General features: G+C 41.2%; 1 protein-coding gene across 1 annotated transcript; it reads left to right on the top strand.

Moving 5' to 3' along the window:
• Positions 1-1,740: 1,740 nt before the first annotated feature.
• slc19a2 (solute carrier family 19 member 2) lies at positions 1,741-15,057 on the top strand (the record flags this gene model as incomplete). Its single annotated transcript, XM_083633642.1, has 6 exons — positions 1,741-1,863; positions 3,169-3,732; positions 9,788-10,034; positions 11,306-11,498; positions 12,554-12,695; positions 14,698-15,057. 6 exons carry the CDS (start codon positions 1,741-1,743, stop codon positions 14,851-14,853), a joined length of 1,425 nt encoding a protein of 474 aa, XP_083489768.1. The 3' UTR covers positions 14,854-15,057.
• Between the last annotated feature and the right edge of the window lie 1,384 nt (positions 15,058-16,441).

The raw sequence follows: 16,441 nt of genomic DNA, 5'->3' as shown, positions 1-16,441 counted from the left end.
CTCCTGATGTTAAATGTTCAGTGGTAGCACTGAACATTTTAAAGTAATGTACATTTATCAATAAAGATTTTCCCAAATATTGCAAAAAGACTACCGGTAATTTATGTTCAAATTCAGTCTGTAATTGGTTGTGAGAGCGTGGACTGCTTTGTCTTTTTTTCTTCTTCACAAAAAGGTTGATGCAAAAGAAAAGACATGGTTTTCACAGCTATCTCTTGACAAGCCTACAACTTCTCTATCCTATAGCAGCTTTCCAAGCCTTGATAGAAATTTAGTTATGCATCTTTGTGATGATCTTTTATGGCTGGCAGCTACCAAAACATGTTGCATGAAAAAGAGGTTCTGAAACGTATATTATTGGTAGCCTATTGACTCTGATGTCACTCTAGAGCAGACCTGGGCAAAAGGCGGCCCGCGGGCCACATGCGGCCCGCGAGCGCCCCCTGTGTGGCCCGCGCTGGAATTGCAAAAAAAAAAAAATTTTTTTTTTTTTTTTTTTTTTTTTTTTTTACAGTGCACCTGAATGCAACATGCAAGGTACCCGCTGAATAAGTGTCCAAATGTTCATGTCATTCTGGCCAATACTCCACTTCTGTTATAACATTTCAGTCTGGTATGGAATATCTTTCAATAATCTTTATGACTAAAAGGCTAAAAGTAATCTCATGTGTAAGAAATGACTGTTCTACATTGAAGTAAAAATGGAAATAATTAACTTGTTGGTTTTGGATTTATTTAGCTTCAAGAGTGCATTTTTGTTCGTGTGACCCTCAACACAGGCTTTGAGAATCCCGGGCCACTTACTGATACTTATGCTTAAATTAACACACTCATATTCTGGTTTATTTAAAGAAAAACATTTTGGCTAGTGGACATGCTAATTGGCTGGTAACTTTAAAATATAGCAGCCATATTGGCAGGTGGTCAAAAAAGTTAATGACATAGGAGTGAGTGAGAAAAGGATAAAATATTGGTGTTTAAGACTGAATAATGACATCACAACTGTGCATTTAAAATGAGGTTTTCCTCTAAACCTGACTTCAAATGCCCCCAAAAAATTTGCGCCGGCGCCGTTCGGCCCCCAACGCTCAGCAAAATCTGGCGCTCTGGTAGCGAGGACATTTTTTTGTGGTCCTCTCTATCATCAAAGTTCCTGGGTTACGGCATGACAATATTTGTTCGGCCCCCAGCAACAATCTGGGTTTCTCATGTGGCCCCCCATGAAAAATAATTGCCCACCCCTGCTCTAGAGTCTCTAGACTGCTTAGAATTAATTGTTTAGCATCACTCAATAATACATAGTCATAAATTGAGATTTTATAAAGTTTGTATTTTTTGCAAAATACCATATCCACAAATGTTTTGTTTTTACATACGGTACTTTACACAGTGGTTATCTACTAGGCATTTGTTTTTTTTTTTTTTTTATGTCATAGTCAATGCTAGAATGCATCGGCCGGAGTGACATGCGAAGTGATGATTGGATGGGTTTAGGCATGGGGAGTGATGATTGGTTGGGGTTAGGTCACTCCGGACGATCCATTCTAGCATCAACCTCCGGGACGCACCCCTTCATTCTTTGTATTTTGATAGGCCAGAATGTGTGTGTCGTCATCTTGTTGCGTCAGATGCTTAGCTAGCACGTCGCTGTGAGCTGTCAGTTCAAGTCGAGTCTGCGTTGTTTTGGCAGCGGTAGGCAGGCATAGGGATGTGGAGGTCATGCGGTCTGAAGCCCGCATCATGTCCGTGTTGTCCCCCGCCGTCCTCCTCTGTGTGTACGGCTTCTTCTCCAGCCTCAGGCCGTCTGAGCCTTTCCTCACCGCCTTCCTCCTGGGCCCAGACAAGAACCTGACGGAGACACAGGTGAGCTAACACGGCTAACGGCTAACCTCAACGGGAGGTCAGTGCTGCTTGTGACATGAAATTGTGTAACTTTTATACTCGGATACACTTTTTAGTTGCAGGTCAACTGTAATGTCAACATACAGTGTCCACAGAATATAGGGGTGTCTTCTTCAGTCTATCTATTAAGTTGGCTGACTAGTTAAGTTCGCAGTTGTGATTAAACCATGCTAGCTAGATGTCACGAATTGCTTCCTTATAACAGGTGTTGCGTCATAAAGTGATTGTCCGCCAAAAATTGTCATCAGATTGCATATTTTTAAACTGGTAAAAAAAAAAATCTAGGCAGAAAGCAGGTAAAATAATGCAGTCATTGATTATAAGGAAAATTTCAAAACAGATGATTTCTTTATTTTGTATATCCAATTATCCAATTCATGCATATTGTTTATTATAATCTAAATATAGGCATACAGCACATAAAGATTAAACCATTGCCTATAATCATGTACTGTAAATGTTAGTTTTAGTTAGTTAAGTTAGTTTTATTTTCCAAAGTGTCATGCACCAAGGTGCTCAGCCCGCATGCCGGGCTTACAACACTACAATCATAACATACAGGAGCAATACAAAATTAAGAACACAATATGATATATCTCATGTCAGACGATAAAAAAGATTTTAACCCCTCAAACATAAAGTACCATCCTACGCTGTTGGTTGGCATTGAACACAAACTGAGCTACCTGGAACACTTTCTTCAGTAAACAGGTACTGGAGTCTACAGTGAAGTCATCATCAGACATAGAAAATAAATCAGGACCTTCATCAAATGAAATGTTACAAAAAAAAGCCTAAGTCTAAGATTGTAATATAGTGGACAGTAGAACATTAAGTGTATTTCATTTTCAACCTCACCCAGATCATCACACAGGTGACACTTTCTGAAAATATCATGCCTGTCATAAACTGCAAACACTACTTTGGCCACAGTTATTTGTGATTATTCAGTTACAAAGATGCAGAAAGTCATAAATGTAGCCATAGCCTAACCTTGCTATTAGGACACAAAAGTTATGTGTACTTGCATGTTATGACTGTTTGTCGCAGATAAAAGCAGCTGTAGACGCATATAAACTGGCCGATACAGCGGCAATCACGTTTTGGAAGCCAATCACTTTTGGCATGACAGTAGTAGTGCCAAAGTCTGTTTACATAACATAAGTGAATTACTTTAATTCCACGCTGTTAATTCCCTTAAATGTCTGATATGAAAGTTGACGATTTTACGTCTTAATCTGAGCGCTACGTCCTTTTTGTCTTCAGGTCGTCAATGAGATCTACCCGATATGGACGTACTCCTACCTGGCGCTGCTTTTCCCCATCTTTCTGGCCACAGACTACCTCTGTTACAAGCCTGTGCTGATCTTGCAGGCTGCCAGCTTCATAGTGACCTATGCCCTGCTGGTGAAGGCCCAGGGGCTGCTGGCCATGCAGCTGGTGGAGTTTTTCTACGGGTTGGCCACGGCCACCGAGGTGGCCTACTACGCCTACATCTACAGTGTGGTGGAGCCCGGCCAGTACCAGAGGGTGACGGGCCTGTGTCGCAGTGCCACCCTGTTCGGCTCGGCGGCCGGCTCTCTGGCTGGGCAGCTCCTGCTCTCCGGGGCCCAGGTCCCGCTGCTCTGCCTGGTGGTCATCACGCTGTCGTCGGCCGTCGTGGCTTCCCTCGCCCCCTGGTTCCTGCCCATGCCCAGTAGGAGCTTGTTTTTCCACAAGAGTCCCGAGGTGGAGGAGGGACCGTCGCACCACGACGGCGGCAGATCCGCCGCAGGCAAGATGGACGACTCGGAGAGTAAAACGCCTCTAAACATCGAGGATGCCATCACAGTGAGTGGCATGCTGCTTTGTGTTGGTTAGACCGGGCAATATAGTACTAGCAATATTATATCCATATGATGTGAGACTAGATATCGTCTTCGATTTTGGATATCCTAATATACAGTATGGTGATATGGCCTGGTTTTAAAGTAGGGCTGGGCGATATAGTGATTCTTTTTTTTATCGATCTAAAATATATCATATCAGTCGATTTCGATAATTATTGCACATTTTTAATTACCTATTTTTTTTATGAAGACCACAAGAAAAAAGGTTGAATTTAACCCCTTTATTTTGAACCACCTTATTTATCAAAGCACGGGTGGGAACTTTAAGTTTGTCTGTTTGATTGGCTGTTTGCGTGTCACTCGTAGCACGCTCCATTATCAAGGGACATATCCATATGTATTGATGAACTGTCTATCGCCAATATATATTGCTATTGATTTATCGCCTACCCCTATTTTAAAGGCTGCTTTACATTAAATTGATGTCATTTGTGTTCTAGCTGTTCTATTATTGCCTTTACCCACTTAGTCATTATATCCTCATTACTGATGATTATCAAAAATCTCATTGTGTAAATATGTTGTGAAATCACCAATAGAGACACTGCATGAAATAGGCCACGGCCATCATGGGGGAAAGCGCTCCATTCACTCCTATACACCAACGTCATTTTCCTTGAAATAAACATAGTTAAAAGCTGTTGTGTGGTGGGGCTGCGCAGACAACAAATGTAAAAAAATCGCCAATTAGTTTTTTTGTACTCCCGAGCAAAACAAGGAAGCCATTGAGAATTGGCGAGAAGAAAAATGTGGATCTAGCTGTCAAGGAAGTAAGTTGGAGTGTTCAACTTCCGTATATATGATCTTTGTGTGCAACACACGACCATGCACGCGACATAGGAGAACGCCAGGATTGGGGGGCGGGGGGGTTTGTCCCCCCCCCCCCCCGTTTTCTGAATGATGACGCGCTCCACAGTGTCTCTATAGTCATCCTTACAAGTTACAATATTGTCGCAATATCGATATTGAGGTATTTGGTCAAAATAAAAAATATTGTGATATTTCAGACCTGATGGGTCACACCAGGGTTTCCTGCTCCTAGTCCTTCCACACCACCCTAAAACTCTCTCTCTTTATCTCTATCTCTCTCTCTCTCTCTATCCTTCTTTCTCTTTCTCTCTCTCTCTCTCTACAATGCATTGCAGTAATCACATTGACACACCATCAAGTGGCAATTCTAGCACTCTTTCAATTTCAAAATCCTAACCGCTTGTAACCTTGCTCCATTACTTTTCAGGAAATTGTCAGTTAATCAGCCAATGATATCGCATGCTTTGAACAGTTCATAGAACCTGCTTAGAAACCGTCCCAACTTGTTCTGCAGCATGTTAATCTGTACCACTATCTACTGTACCACAGTGTTTTTAAGGAAACGTTTCCCCAAAAATGAAAATTGTGTTATCATCTACTGAGTCACCATCATGACGTTTGTCCATATAACAATTGATAAAAGTAGGCCCAATTATCAAAATCAAAAGTCGTCCTAATTATTGTAGTAACCTAAATGATTTCATAATTGTAGAATAGGCCTAGACAAATAATTCTGTTTTGAGATTTGGGTGTTTTGAGAGGGGGGCCGCCCAGCAGGTCTTGCGTGGGACCCTTATGTCACCTCACAACTTGGTTTTCACTTTGAGAAACAAGTCCAAGAGGCTGCCTGAGAGACATGTCATAAAAAAGAAAACACACACACAAAAAAACCTAAATTAGGATAGATTCTGATCCCTCAAATACAATTTAAATGGAAAAAAATGAATTTGCGGGGGGTGGGTGTGGATTTGGGAAAAAAAATAAAACAGATTTCATATGGCTCTACTTGGGGGATCCCCCACCTGCCCTGAAAGAATCAAAATCTGTTTATCTATGATATTTGCCTAATTTACGTACAGCCGTTTCATTTCAGCTCAGTGTTAGGGCTAATGTACACCGCCTCCAGAACAGATGCGGTACGGCTGTAAACAGACCCACACACCCATGTAATCTGTCAGATTACAGTATGCGGGATCCGACAATCTTTCCGTACCGCATGTATGAGAGTCGATCCGTCAGTTTTGCCGGATCCGCAACGCAGCCGTAACGCATCTGGTGTAAATTGCCTGTTAGGGTCTCGACTGAGTTATGCTGTCCTGCTAGTTTCTCTCCTCTCTGCTTGATGAAGGGCAGGCAAGATAGCAAAGTGAGCTGAAGGTAGCAACCTACATAGCCTAACATGCCTTCATTAGTTCTGTTGAGCATCTCAGCATTTCAATTGCCCTCCCCCCCATCCCCATCTCGCCGCAGGGTCCCTGTGGTACTCCTGACTTTTTTTTTTTTTGTAACTTTATTTTTTAAGGTTTTTGTTTTAGAACAGAGTGTTTGCATCACATTCCAACATTTCTCCATATGAGTGACAGTTTTACAAAGGCAAACTCACAAAATAAAAAAATAAAACAAAAAACAACAAACATTCAGGTCATCATGATGGGTGTTACAGATCAATTCTTAGTTTTTTAATAGTTAGCTTTGTGTTAAGTTATGTTGTTCGGTTACTTGTTCCAATCAGCTTCAGAGAGAGAGGGAAGTATAGAGCGAAAAATAGAGAAAAAAGGGAGCGAAACATACACATGTATAATATATAATACATTCGATGTGAAAATACACATGGGCTAAACGAGCATAGACAAGGCTAAATGGGAATAGAAGCTCCTCCTATACGCCAACCATTTGGACCAGAACCCATCAAATATATCCTTTCTCAATCTTAGATAGAAGGTCAGCTTTTCCATCTCATATATTTCCTGTACAATTGCTATCCACTCTTTTTTTGTTGGTGGGTCCTGGTTTAGCCATTTTTTTGTTATTGTTTTTTTGCTGGCTACAAGAAGTATTTTGAGGAGGTATTTATCTTGGGGATTAAATTCACTCCTGACTTTTTAAACGTTTTCTGAAAATTGCGTTTAAAAAAAAACACATTTACGCTTCAAAAGTCATAAAAGTGGTCCACGTTTGTGAAGATGATCCTGCTGAACACAAATGTCCACTCTCATAAACTTGTGTTAACCACAGACCTTATTTCATGCATTTAACTGAAATCCCCATACTAAAACCCCATAGCCTTTTCCCCTTAAGAACCAACATGGCGGCGATTTGCTACTTCCGACTCATTCCTGCAGTACTTTCCATTATTGTCAGCTTGCTTGATGGGGATGAGGTCGGTCATGGCCAGGTTTTAAATGATTTTCTGTCCTGGTGTGAAGAAGCCTTCCTCCAACTTAACGTCTCAAAGACTAAAGAGATCTGTGTTGATTTTAGACGATCCTCCCCAGTTCCCCAGAACAGTGTTGTCCATGGGCAACCAGTAGACTTGGTGACCAATTATAAATATCTTGGCACTATTTTTGACAGCAAGTTGAAGTTCGATCTAAACTGTGAAATGCTGTGCAAAAAAGGTCAACAACGTCTCTTTTGCCTAAGGAAGCTTGCTAGATTCCAGGTTGACAGGACTCTGATGAAACTGTTTTATTGTGCCTATATCGAGTCTGTAATCTCATTCTCTATTATCTGTTGGTATGGAAACCTTGGTATTCAAGGGAGGAACTCTCTCGGGAGGATCGTGAGAGCGGCATCTAAAATAGCCGGAGTAAATTTTAGTAGCCTGGACCACATTTTTAACAAACAGGTGCTTAAAAAGGCCATGTCCATTCGCATGGACGATACTCATCCTCTCTGCCCAGAGTATGTGCTGCTCCCTTCGGGCCTTCGGCTAAAGGTTCCGAGGGCTACGAAAAACAGATATAAATTGTCTTTCGTTCCTGTTTCCATCACAGCTTTAAATGCTGCTGAGAGGAGGAGATAGTGCACACTCTCTCTCTCTCTCTCTCTCTCTCTGTCTCGCTCTCTTTTCTCTGTCTCTCGTGCAGCTTAAACGCTGCTGGGCGGAGGAGATGATGCACTCTCTCTCCTTGTCTCTCTTCTTAGGTAGGTAAGGTTGCTGCTACAAATATTCTCTATATATTTTATATTCAAGATATATCTTTATTTATTTTTTACCTACCTATTTATGTGAGCTCAAATAGTCCTGGACTCTTATTACTTTTAAGTTCATGTACGTGTCTTTTACTACTTTTAAGTACATTGTACGTGTCTTTACTACTTTTAAGTACATTGTACAGATCCCTTGAGGTGTGTTTTTATTTTACTTTTATCCTGTGTTTACTTGATCCTTTTTCTGCTGGAAAACTGCTGCCATGCTCCATGTTTGTTTTAATTTGTTCATGTTTTGTTTTTTCATGTATTCGCTATGCTTTTTATATCTGCTGCACACAAATTGCCCTTCGGGGACAAATAATAAACTTGAATCTTGAATCTTGAATCTACTCTTGTGTCAAGATTAGAATGGGTTCACTACTCAAGTTTCAAATAACACAGAGTGTGTCTGACATCTGCTGGTCAAATACATGTAGTGCAACTCACTAAGAAGCTCCGTTACTGGTTCTGAGTTCTGGGATTGGTTTGGGTGATGTGCCATGCACAGTCACATGCACATTTTCTGTTTGACTGCACTAACTATTAGGGCTGTGGCGATTCACTTATCTCCCGATTCGATACTATCACGATTCTTGGGTGCCGATTCGATTTATATTGCGATTCTTAAGTATTGCGATTCTACGATTATTGCGATTCGATATTACGATTTATTGCGATTTTTGTTTATTTTTTTCTTTTATTTTTTCAGTTTGTTTGCTTTTTTACACTAGATTAGAACATGGGAAAAGTTGAATCATACACTAGAGACTGTATATTATATATCATGAGTAGGGCTGGGCGATATAGTTAAAAACAGGGGCGGACTGGGATCATAATTCAGGCCGGGCATTAGATACCAAGCAGGCCAGGCCGATATGGGCCAACGCGCGTGAAATTTGGGCCGTTTGAAGCCAGATTTGGGCCGTTTGAAGTCCAATTTTACAATGAGATGCACCCACTTTAACCCTGAAGTGTAATTATTACTTCAGACTAACTAATAAAGTAATAAAACCACTAGTAAACCAGTAGGCGGCGCCTGGCCTGCTGTTCAGTGAGTGGCCTGACTGCAAGCACCCAAAAAAAAAAAAAAAGATTTTTTTTTTTTTTTTCAATTTGCGATTATCGATTCTGGAATAAAAGATCGATCCAAAAAATCGTGACATTAAAAATCGCGATACTTAGGTGAATCGATTTTTTCCCCCACCCCTACTAACTATGGAGATGATGCACCACTTGTCCTCTTCTCCCTACTTATACTTCCACCACTTGCAAGAGTAGAAATGGAAGTTCTTTTGGTATATTGTTTACTTAACATCTAACACAGCACAGCTGTGTGTTCACACATTCAAAGCCTCTGTCTCTTTTAATAGTTGTCTGTGAGCTTCTGTGAAGCTGCTAGTTCTCATTAGAAACATCCTCAGTGTTGTACAGTAATTAACCTCGATCCATGTCTCAAACTATGCTGTGTTTTATTCCCTGAATCTGAGGGAATTGGTCCTGGAAATTAAATGCCTTCAAAAGTCCTTGAATTTGATGTTTAAGAAGCTGTGGGAACCTTGAACTGAAGTCAGTGGAGACTGGTTTTCTCTCGAGTTGTGCTGGCGGTGGCAGCCTCTCACCCCATTTACATCTGTTTTTTAAATGTGACCTATATCCAGATAAGTTATCTGAATGCTTGCTAATGCAAGGTGTAAACGCATCATGATCAGGATGTGATCAGATCTTCCTGACCACATCTGGAGGTAGTCTGGATCTTTTACACCCCATTTACACCGGATTTTAAATCTTAAATGCAACCATTATCCAAATACCTTATCCGTATACACTACAGGTCGCATTTAAAAACCAGGTGTGAATGGGGTGATGGACTAATTTCACCTGTGTTTCCACTGATATGAGGGTGAGTAGATGCTGACAGAATGTTCATTTTTGGATGAATTATTTTACTGTTTTATTTTAATTGTTTTGTGGACCCTTGCCTCACCCTGTAGGTGTCCAGGCCTGATGAGACGCGAGCTGGTAGAAGTGGGTTAGTGGCGGTGTTGCGGATGCTGTGGCAGGACTTCCTCCAGTGTTACTCCTGCCGCCCCCTGCTGGCCTGGTCCGTGTGGTGGGCCCTGTCCACCTGTGGCTACTTCCAGGTGGTCAACTATGCTCAGGTCCTGTGGGAGAAGGTGCGGCCCTCGCAGGACTTTGAGATCTACAACGGCTACGTGGAGACCCTCTCCACACTGCTAGGTGAGGCTGCCAACTGGCGCAAGCAGACATGTTCTTTCAGTCAAATGAATGGAGCTCAGAGTTTCTCTGTAGCGGTGCCTCTCCGTGTAAACTCATCCTCTGTCTCTGAGGATGAGACATATTTTCAAGTTCTAAACATCTCGTACAATATTATGGTGTTTTCTATCCGTTTGATAACACGCCGTGAGATTTCACTCCCTTCCCCCCCAAAAGTGTAGGGCTTTTTTTTTTTTATAGATGTGCAAATTTTTTATTCTGTGCTGTCTTTGATAGATGGAATGAATTGCTGTCATTGACATTTTGTTTGTGATTGAGATGCCCATCCACCACTTTTACAATCAGGTGTTCTACGTAAATGCATCTCCTTGCATCGCTTGTCCCATTTGACAGCATAAATCTGCTATGACACTGAGCATATCCACATTGAATCAGCTATATTGTGACTATCTGGGATAGTTATGAATACCAAAATTCTGGCGGCACCAAAACACTTTGTTAGTAACAAAATACGTGCTGACCGGTGCTGTCTTGGGCAGGATTGGGAAACGGAGTCCCACAGCCTGACAACCATTCCACTTGATTATTGTATACAGCTGTATGCAATTTAAGAAATAAAATAAAAAAAAAATCTAAAAAGGAAACCAATGTAGTTGTTCATTTTAACAGCTGTCTTATTTCCCCTTGTATACCGGTAATTACTGTTGCTCTCTAATAACGCGAAAGTAGTTCTTATCCGATGACTCGATTAATCGATGGATTAATCTGTAGAATACTCGATTACTTTTTATGATCAATTATTTATTCAGATTTTCACAAGCAATACAGTCCACACATACCAAGAGAACCACAAATAAAAATACCCTACAATAGCAAAAAAAAATAGACATAAAGCAAAAATCAAACTAAACCTAACCACTATTCGAACCCTGACAAAAAAATAAATAAAATAAAAATAAACAAATAAAAACAAATACTCGAATACTAAAATAATCGATAGCTGCAGTCCTAAATCCAAGGCCAGGATTTATCCATATTCCTGGAACCAGGCTGTAGTATAATTCATGTCCACACCTAGGTGAGTAACGCTAAGCTAACAGTGAGGTTACTGTGTGTGAGTACTGTTAGCTGTCGGCTAACGCTAAGCTAACAGTGAGGTTACTGTGTGTGAGTACTGTTAGCTGTCGGCTAACACTAAGCTAACAGTGAGGTTACTGTGTGTGAGTACTGTTAGCTGTCGGCTAACACTAAGTGATTTGCGTGCTGTGCGACAGGAGCGCTGGCGGCGCTGGTGGTGGGCTACGTGCCGGTGCGCTGGGCGCTGTGGGGGGAGCTGGCTCTCTGTGTCTTCTCCATGCTGATGGCAGTGTGTGTCTACGTCATGGACACAGTGAGGAACATCTGGCTGTGCTATGGCTCCTATGTCCTCTTCAGAGCCACCTACATGCTGCTCATCACTGTTGCTACGTGAGTATTAAGGGTCGACTTTGTGATTGATTGTTTTATCGTTTTATTCTTTGTTCTGCCACAAGGCAAAGATTCCCAAGCTCGCCGCATATTTATTTTTGATTCTGCGAAGAACTGCAAAGTGAAAGTACCACTTTTATTTTATTATATATTATTATTTTCTTATTATATTTTATTTCATTGTCTGAATATTTTTCACGTTCATATAAATGAGTTCCGCACATTAACACTGGGAGCCAGTCTCCATGGAACATCGTGTACCACGGTGCGCACGCTGTTTGTCATGTAGTACACGTGAACCACGGTGCGCACGCTGTTTGTCATGTAGTACACGTGTACCACGGTGCGCACGCTGTTTGTCATGTAGTACACGTGTACCACGGTGCGCACGCTGTTTGTCATGTAGTACACGTGTACCACGGTGCGCACGCTGTTTGTCATGTAGTACTCGTGTACCACGGTGCGCACGCTGTTTGTCATGTAGTACTCGTGTACCACGGTGCGCACGCTGTTTGTCATGTACACGCGTGACAGAACTTGACTTGATTGAAACTTGGCAAATGTTCATCCCCATTTTACTGTCCTATGAACATGAAGTTCAAAAAACCACATTATGTCCACTGATTCTCCATAGTAGTTTGGATATGTTTGCCATCAGAAAGGGCAAAACCCTAACATCATTATTTCCAGTTTCAGTTTTCAGTTCAGTTTGCCTTAGCATTCCTTTAGTTTTGATGGCAGCCTTTCTTGCAGTTGCCAGATCTCCTCCAGTCAATGGTGTTGTTTATCCATTCTATCTTCCTTCTCCCCGTTGTCCTTGGGCGCATTGCCAATTTATAGTTCCCCCAAAACTCAACATGGTATTTTGTGTGCATGTCTTTTAGGTGGAAATCAGGCTGGATTATGTTTATTTATTTTCACAATTCCTTTAGGATGGTGTGTCCAATTCCATAGGTCTGTAGGCCACCACTGTTGAATGAACCTCAGAGAAACACTGTGCTCGTGAGACAAGCTCTCCTTACATGTCACTGTACTCTGCCCCCTGAACGCTGCAGATATCAGATAGCTGCTAGCCTGAGCATGCAGCGCTATGCCTTGGTGTTTGGAGTGAACACCTTCATGGCCTTACTGCTGCAGTCTCTGCTCACTCTGGTGGTGGTGGACTCCAATGGCCTGGGCCTCGATATCTTCCCACAGGTAAGGCAGTGCAACATTATCGTTTGAGTACCCTTTAACGCCTAATTAAAGTAATTAATTACTCTAACGCCTAATTACTCTCATCTTAAAGGAATAGTTCACCCCCTTAAATGAAAATTCTGTCATCATGTACTCACCCACCCTTGCCCAATAGAGAGCTAAAGTGAATGTCACTTCCTGCTTCAGCACTGTAACAGAGATTTTCATCTGCCATTTATTTTCCCATACAGTCTAGACATTTCGTAAAATGCTCATAAAAATAGTTTTACTTGTTCAAACCAAACGGTTCAGATATTTAGAAACGGGAGAGACCACATAACATTTCACTTGGACCAAAAAGTTTTTTTTTTCCAGATTTAAAGAAATTCTAAATATATCTGAACCGTTTGGTTTGAACAAGTAAAACTATTTTTATGACATACCAATTAGGGCTGTGAATCTTCACTGGCCTCACGATTCGATTCGATTACGATTCAGAGGGCTACGATTCGATTCGATTACGATTATCGATGCATCTCGATGCATCTTAAATCGATGCATCACTTTTTTTCCCCAATACATGATTTATTTTTTCTCACTTTCTTTTTTCTCACTCTGTGGCTACTTTTAAAATAAAAGTACATTTGGAATTGCATTGTATTATGATCCATAATTAAAATAAACAAATGCATGTACTTCCATTATATTTTATTCGATTATTATTATTATTATTATTATTTTATAATTGATTTTTGACATTTGTGAATCGATGCATTATCGTGCACGTCCGCATCGCGATGCATCTTATAATCGATTATTTTTGACACCCCTAATACCAATATATCTGATTTGCGCTAAAGATTGTATATATTGATAAGAACCGAAGGCTTGTACATTTTTCCATTGCAACATTATGGCGCAGCGCTCTTGTCCAAAAAAGGATAAGAGCCTCGCTCCTGCCTTCAATATGCGATCTTTGTCTCCCTTCCAGGCAGTAGCCCGGACAGCATGGCTGCCTCTACCTCCGCAAAAGCAGCTTTCCTCTTTAGACTTTTGACAGTTCAGTTGTTTATAGCCGCTTATCACACAAGCACCATGTCTCAAAAGGCTTTACACAGTCCTCCATCATATAACTACACACAACATAGGTTACACACATCATAACACATACTACACAATTACACATTTGACTAAATTACATTACAATACTACACAAACACAGCATATCTTTAGACTGTGGGAGGAAACCGGCGGAACACATTTGTGACTTAGTGTTTTCTGAAAATAGTGTAAAAAAAACGCATTTACGCTTCAAAAGCCATAAAACGGGTCCTCGTTTGTGAAGATGATCTTGCTGAAAACACAATTTGCTGTTTCATCAACTTTTGTTAACCTCATGCATTTAACCAAAATCCCATTGCCTTTTACACGTACAGTATTCATGCGGTACTCCATTTCAGTGGTTCTAAAATGGGGGTCCGGGGACCCCCATGGGTCCATGGCACTTTGCCAGGGGGTCTGCAAAAAGTGTTCAGGAAAAAAAAAAAAAAAAATGTGTGTGCAAAAGCTTCATAGTTCAACGGAAATATGTTATACTTTAAATCTAAAATGGTTCATGGATTACATTCTAATCTGACAAACCTATCAATTTAAATGTCAAGCACCTTACCGTGGAAACAAGCTGAGCCCAAAATCACAAATCAGAATGAGGGGGTTCCCGGTGTATTTTCTATCTTATATAGATCCTTGGCTGAAAAACATTTGAGAACCTCTGCTCTATTTGGTGTGTCTGTCTGCATTTGTGCCCATGTGTGGCTACATTGATGGGTGACTAGATTAGGGTAGCCGTGTGTGGTTGCCAGCGGGAGATAAGGTGTCATTCCGAGTGTTGTCAAGGTTCAGGTTTGGGTCCCCTCAAACCGGATACACAAAGTGCAACATACGGTAATTGAATTCTGAAAAGGTGCAATAAGCTCTTTTAATAAGAAGTGATTATTAATTGTCTTTACCTTCTTCCTTCCAGTTCCTCATTTATGGCAGCTACTTTGCTGTCATTTCACTGGTCTTCCTCCTCGCTGCTCTCTACAAGCTGGCCTCCAGGAGGCGATCCGAGCCGGAGGTCCTGGCCGACAGCGGCGGAGAAACGGAGTCGGTCTCTCCTCCAATCGGTGACACGTGAACTCTACCATGTGACCACGCTGTCTGTCTGTCTGTCTGATGATGCACATATCTGCTGCAGGCGCTAACGCACAGTGACCACAGACCCACACAAAGACTATAGACTGCTTGTGTGTTTGCCTTTCTTAGTAAAGCACAGACAGTAACACTGTACAACAAAGGACACTCAGTGAAGGGTTAGTTCATGCTTAATGAACAGCTAACTGTTGCTAACTAATGTATCAAATAATTAATAGTTTAGGGTTAGGTACATTAACTTAGGGTTGGTTCATGCTTATTATTAACTGTTTAAATTACATTTAGTGACCCTCATTGTAAAGAGCGCTCTGGTCTCAAACTGTGACCAGAAGACATCTATGCCATTACATGGATGTTTGTTATTATTATGTTGTTTGCCTATATTTAGGCATGATTCTATCTATTTGTATCTATGATTGTAATAATGCAGGTCACACATCACAATCAGGATGCGCTTTATTGGCCAAGTACATTATGTACACATACAAGGTTCCCTTAACTCTCAATGTACTCTCACACAAAAAGAAAAAGTATGCTCAGGCTAAAACAGACAAGAGTCACAAAGGATAATTCAACATTAACTACTATATACAAGGCAATAATAATAATAATAATAATAAGTGAAGGCATAAAGGCTTCATTTGAGATCTACACTCATCGGGCACTTAGGAACACCTGTACACCTGCTTATTCATGCAATTATCCAATCAGCCAATCATGTGGCAGCGCTGCAGTGCATACGATCATGCAGATACAGGTCAGCAGCTTCAGTTCATGCTCACCTCAGAATTGGAGAGAACATGTGTGATCTCAGTGACTTTGACTGTGACATGGATGTTGGTGCCAGACGGGCTGCTCGGAGTATTTCTGAAACTGCTGGGACTTTCACACACAACAGTCTCAGTGATCTTCAACCTTTTGTCAGCCCAATGACCCCTCCATTGATAGGGAAATAGAGCAGGGACCCCCCGCCCCCCTAGGCCCCTACGAATAAAATCGTGTCACATTTTAAGCGTGGCCTATAATAGCAGTCACAGCCCACACCAGGACATCAGTATTGACACTTCTTTTTATTACTAGATTACAATAACGAAGCAAGAAGCGGCGAACATGTTTAGCATATTGCTTCATCAGATTTGCTTTGTAAATATATACTGTATATATATATATTTTTTTTAAGAAGTGTATTAATTAATTAATATTAATTAATTGCCTATTAATGCTTGGAGATTACTCAATATTATTATTTTTGTCTAAAAATATAAAAATCACAAAGTACTTTGAAAAAATGTGGTGGACCCCCTTTTGGAGACCACTGCTCTAGAGTTAATACACAGAATCGTGCGAAAAACAACAAAACACACCCAGTGAGCAGCAGTTCTGTCTCCTGTGGACGAAACAGCTTGTTGATGACAGAGGTCAGAGGTGAACGGCCAGACTAGAGCTGAACTGTGGAGAGCATCCTCTCAGAATGCAGCACGTCAAACCTGGAGGCAGACGGCATGTTCGGTTGCCGCTTGACACTGAGCTGAAAGCTGATACCTGCTCAGTGTTATGATGGTGTTCCTAGT

Source organism: Poromitra crassiceps (genome assembly GCF_964638095.1).
Source record: "Poromitra crassiceps genome assembly, chromosome: 3".
Classification (NCBI taxonomy): Eukaryota; Metazoa; Chordata; class Actinopteri; order Beryciformes; family Melamphaidae; genus Poromitra; species Poromitra crassiceps.
This window is presented reverse-complemented; position numbering and strand designations above follow the sequence as displayed.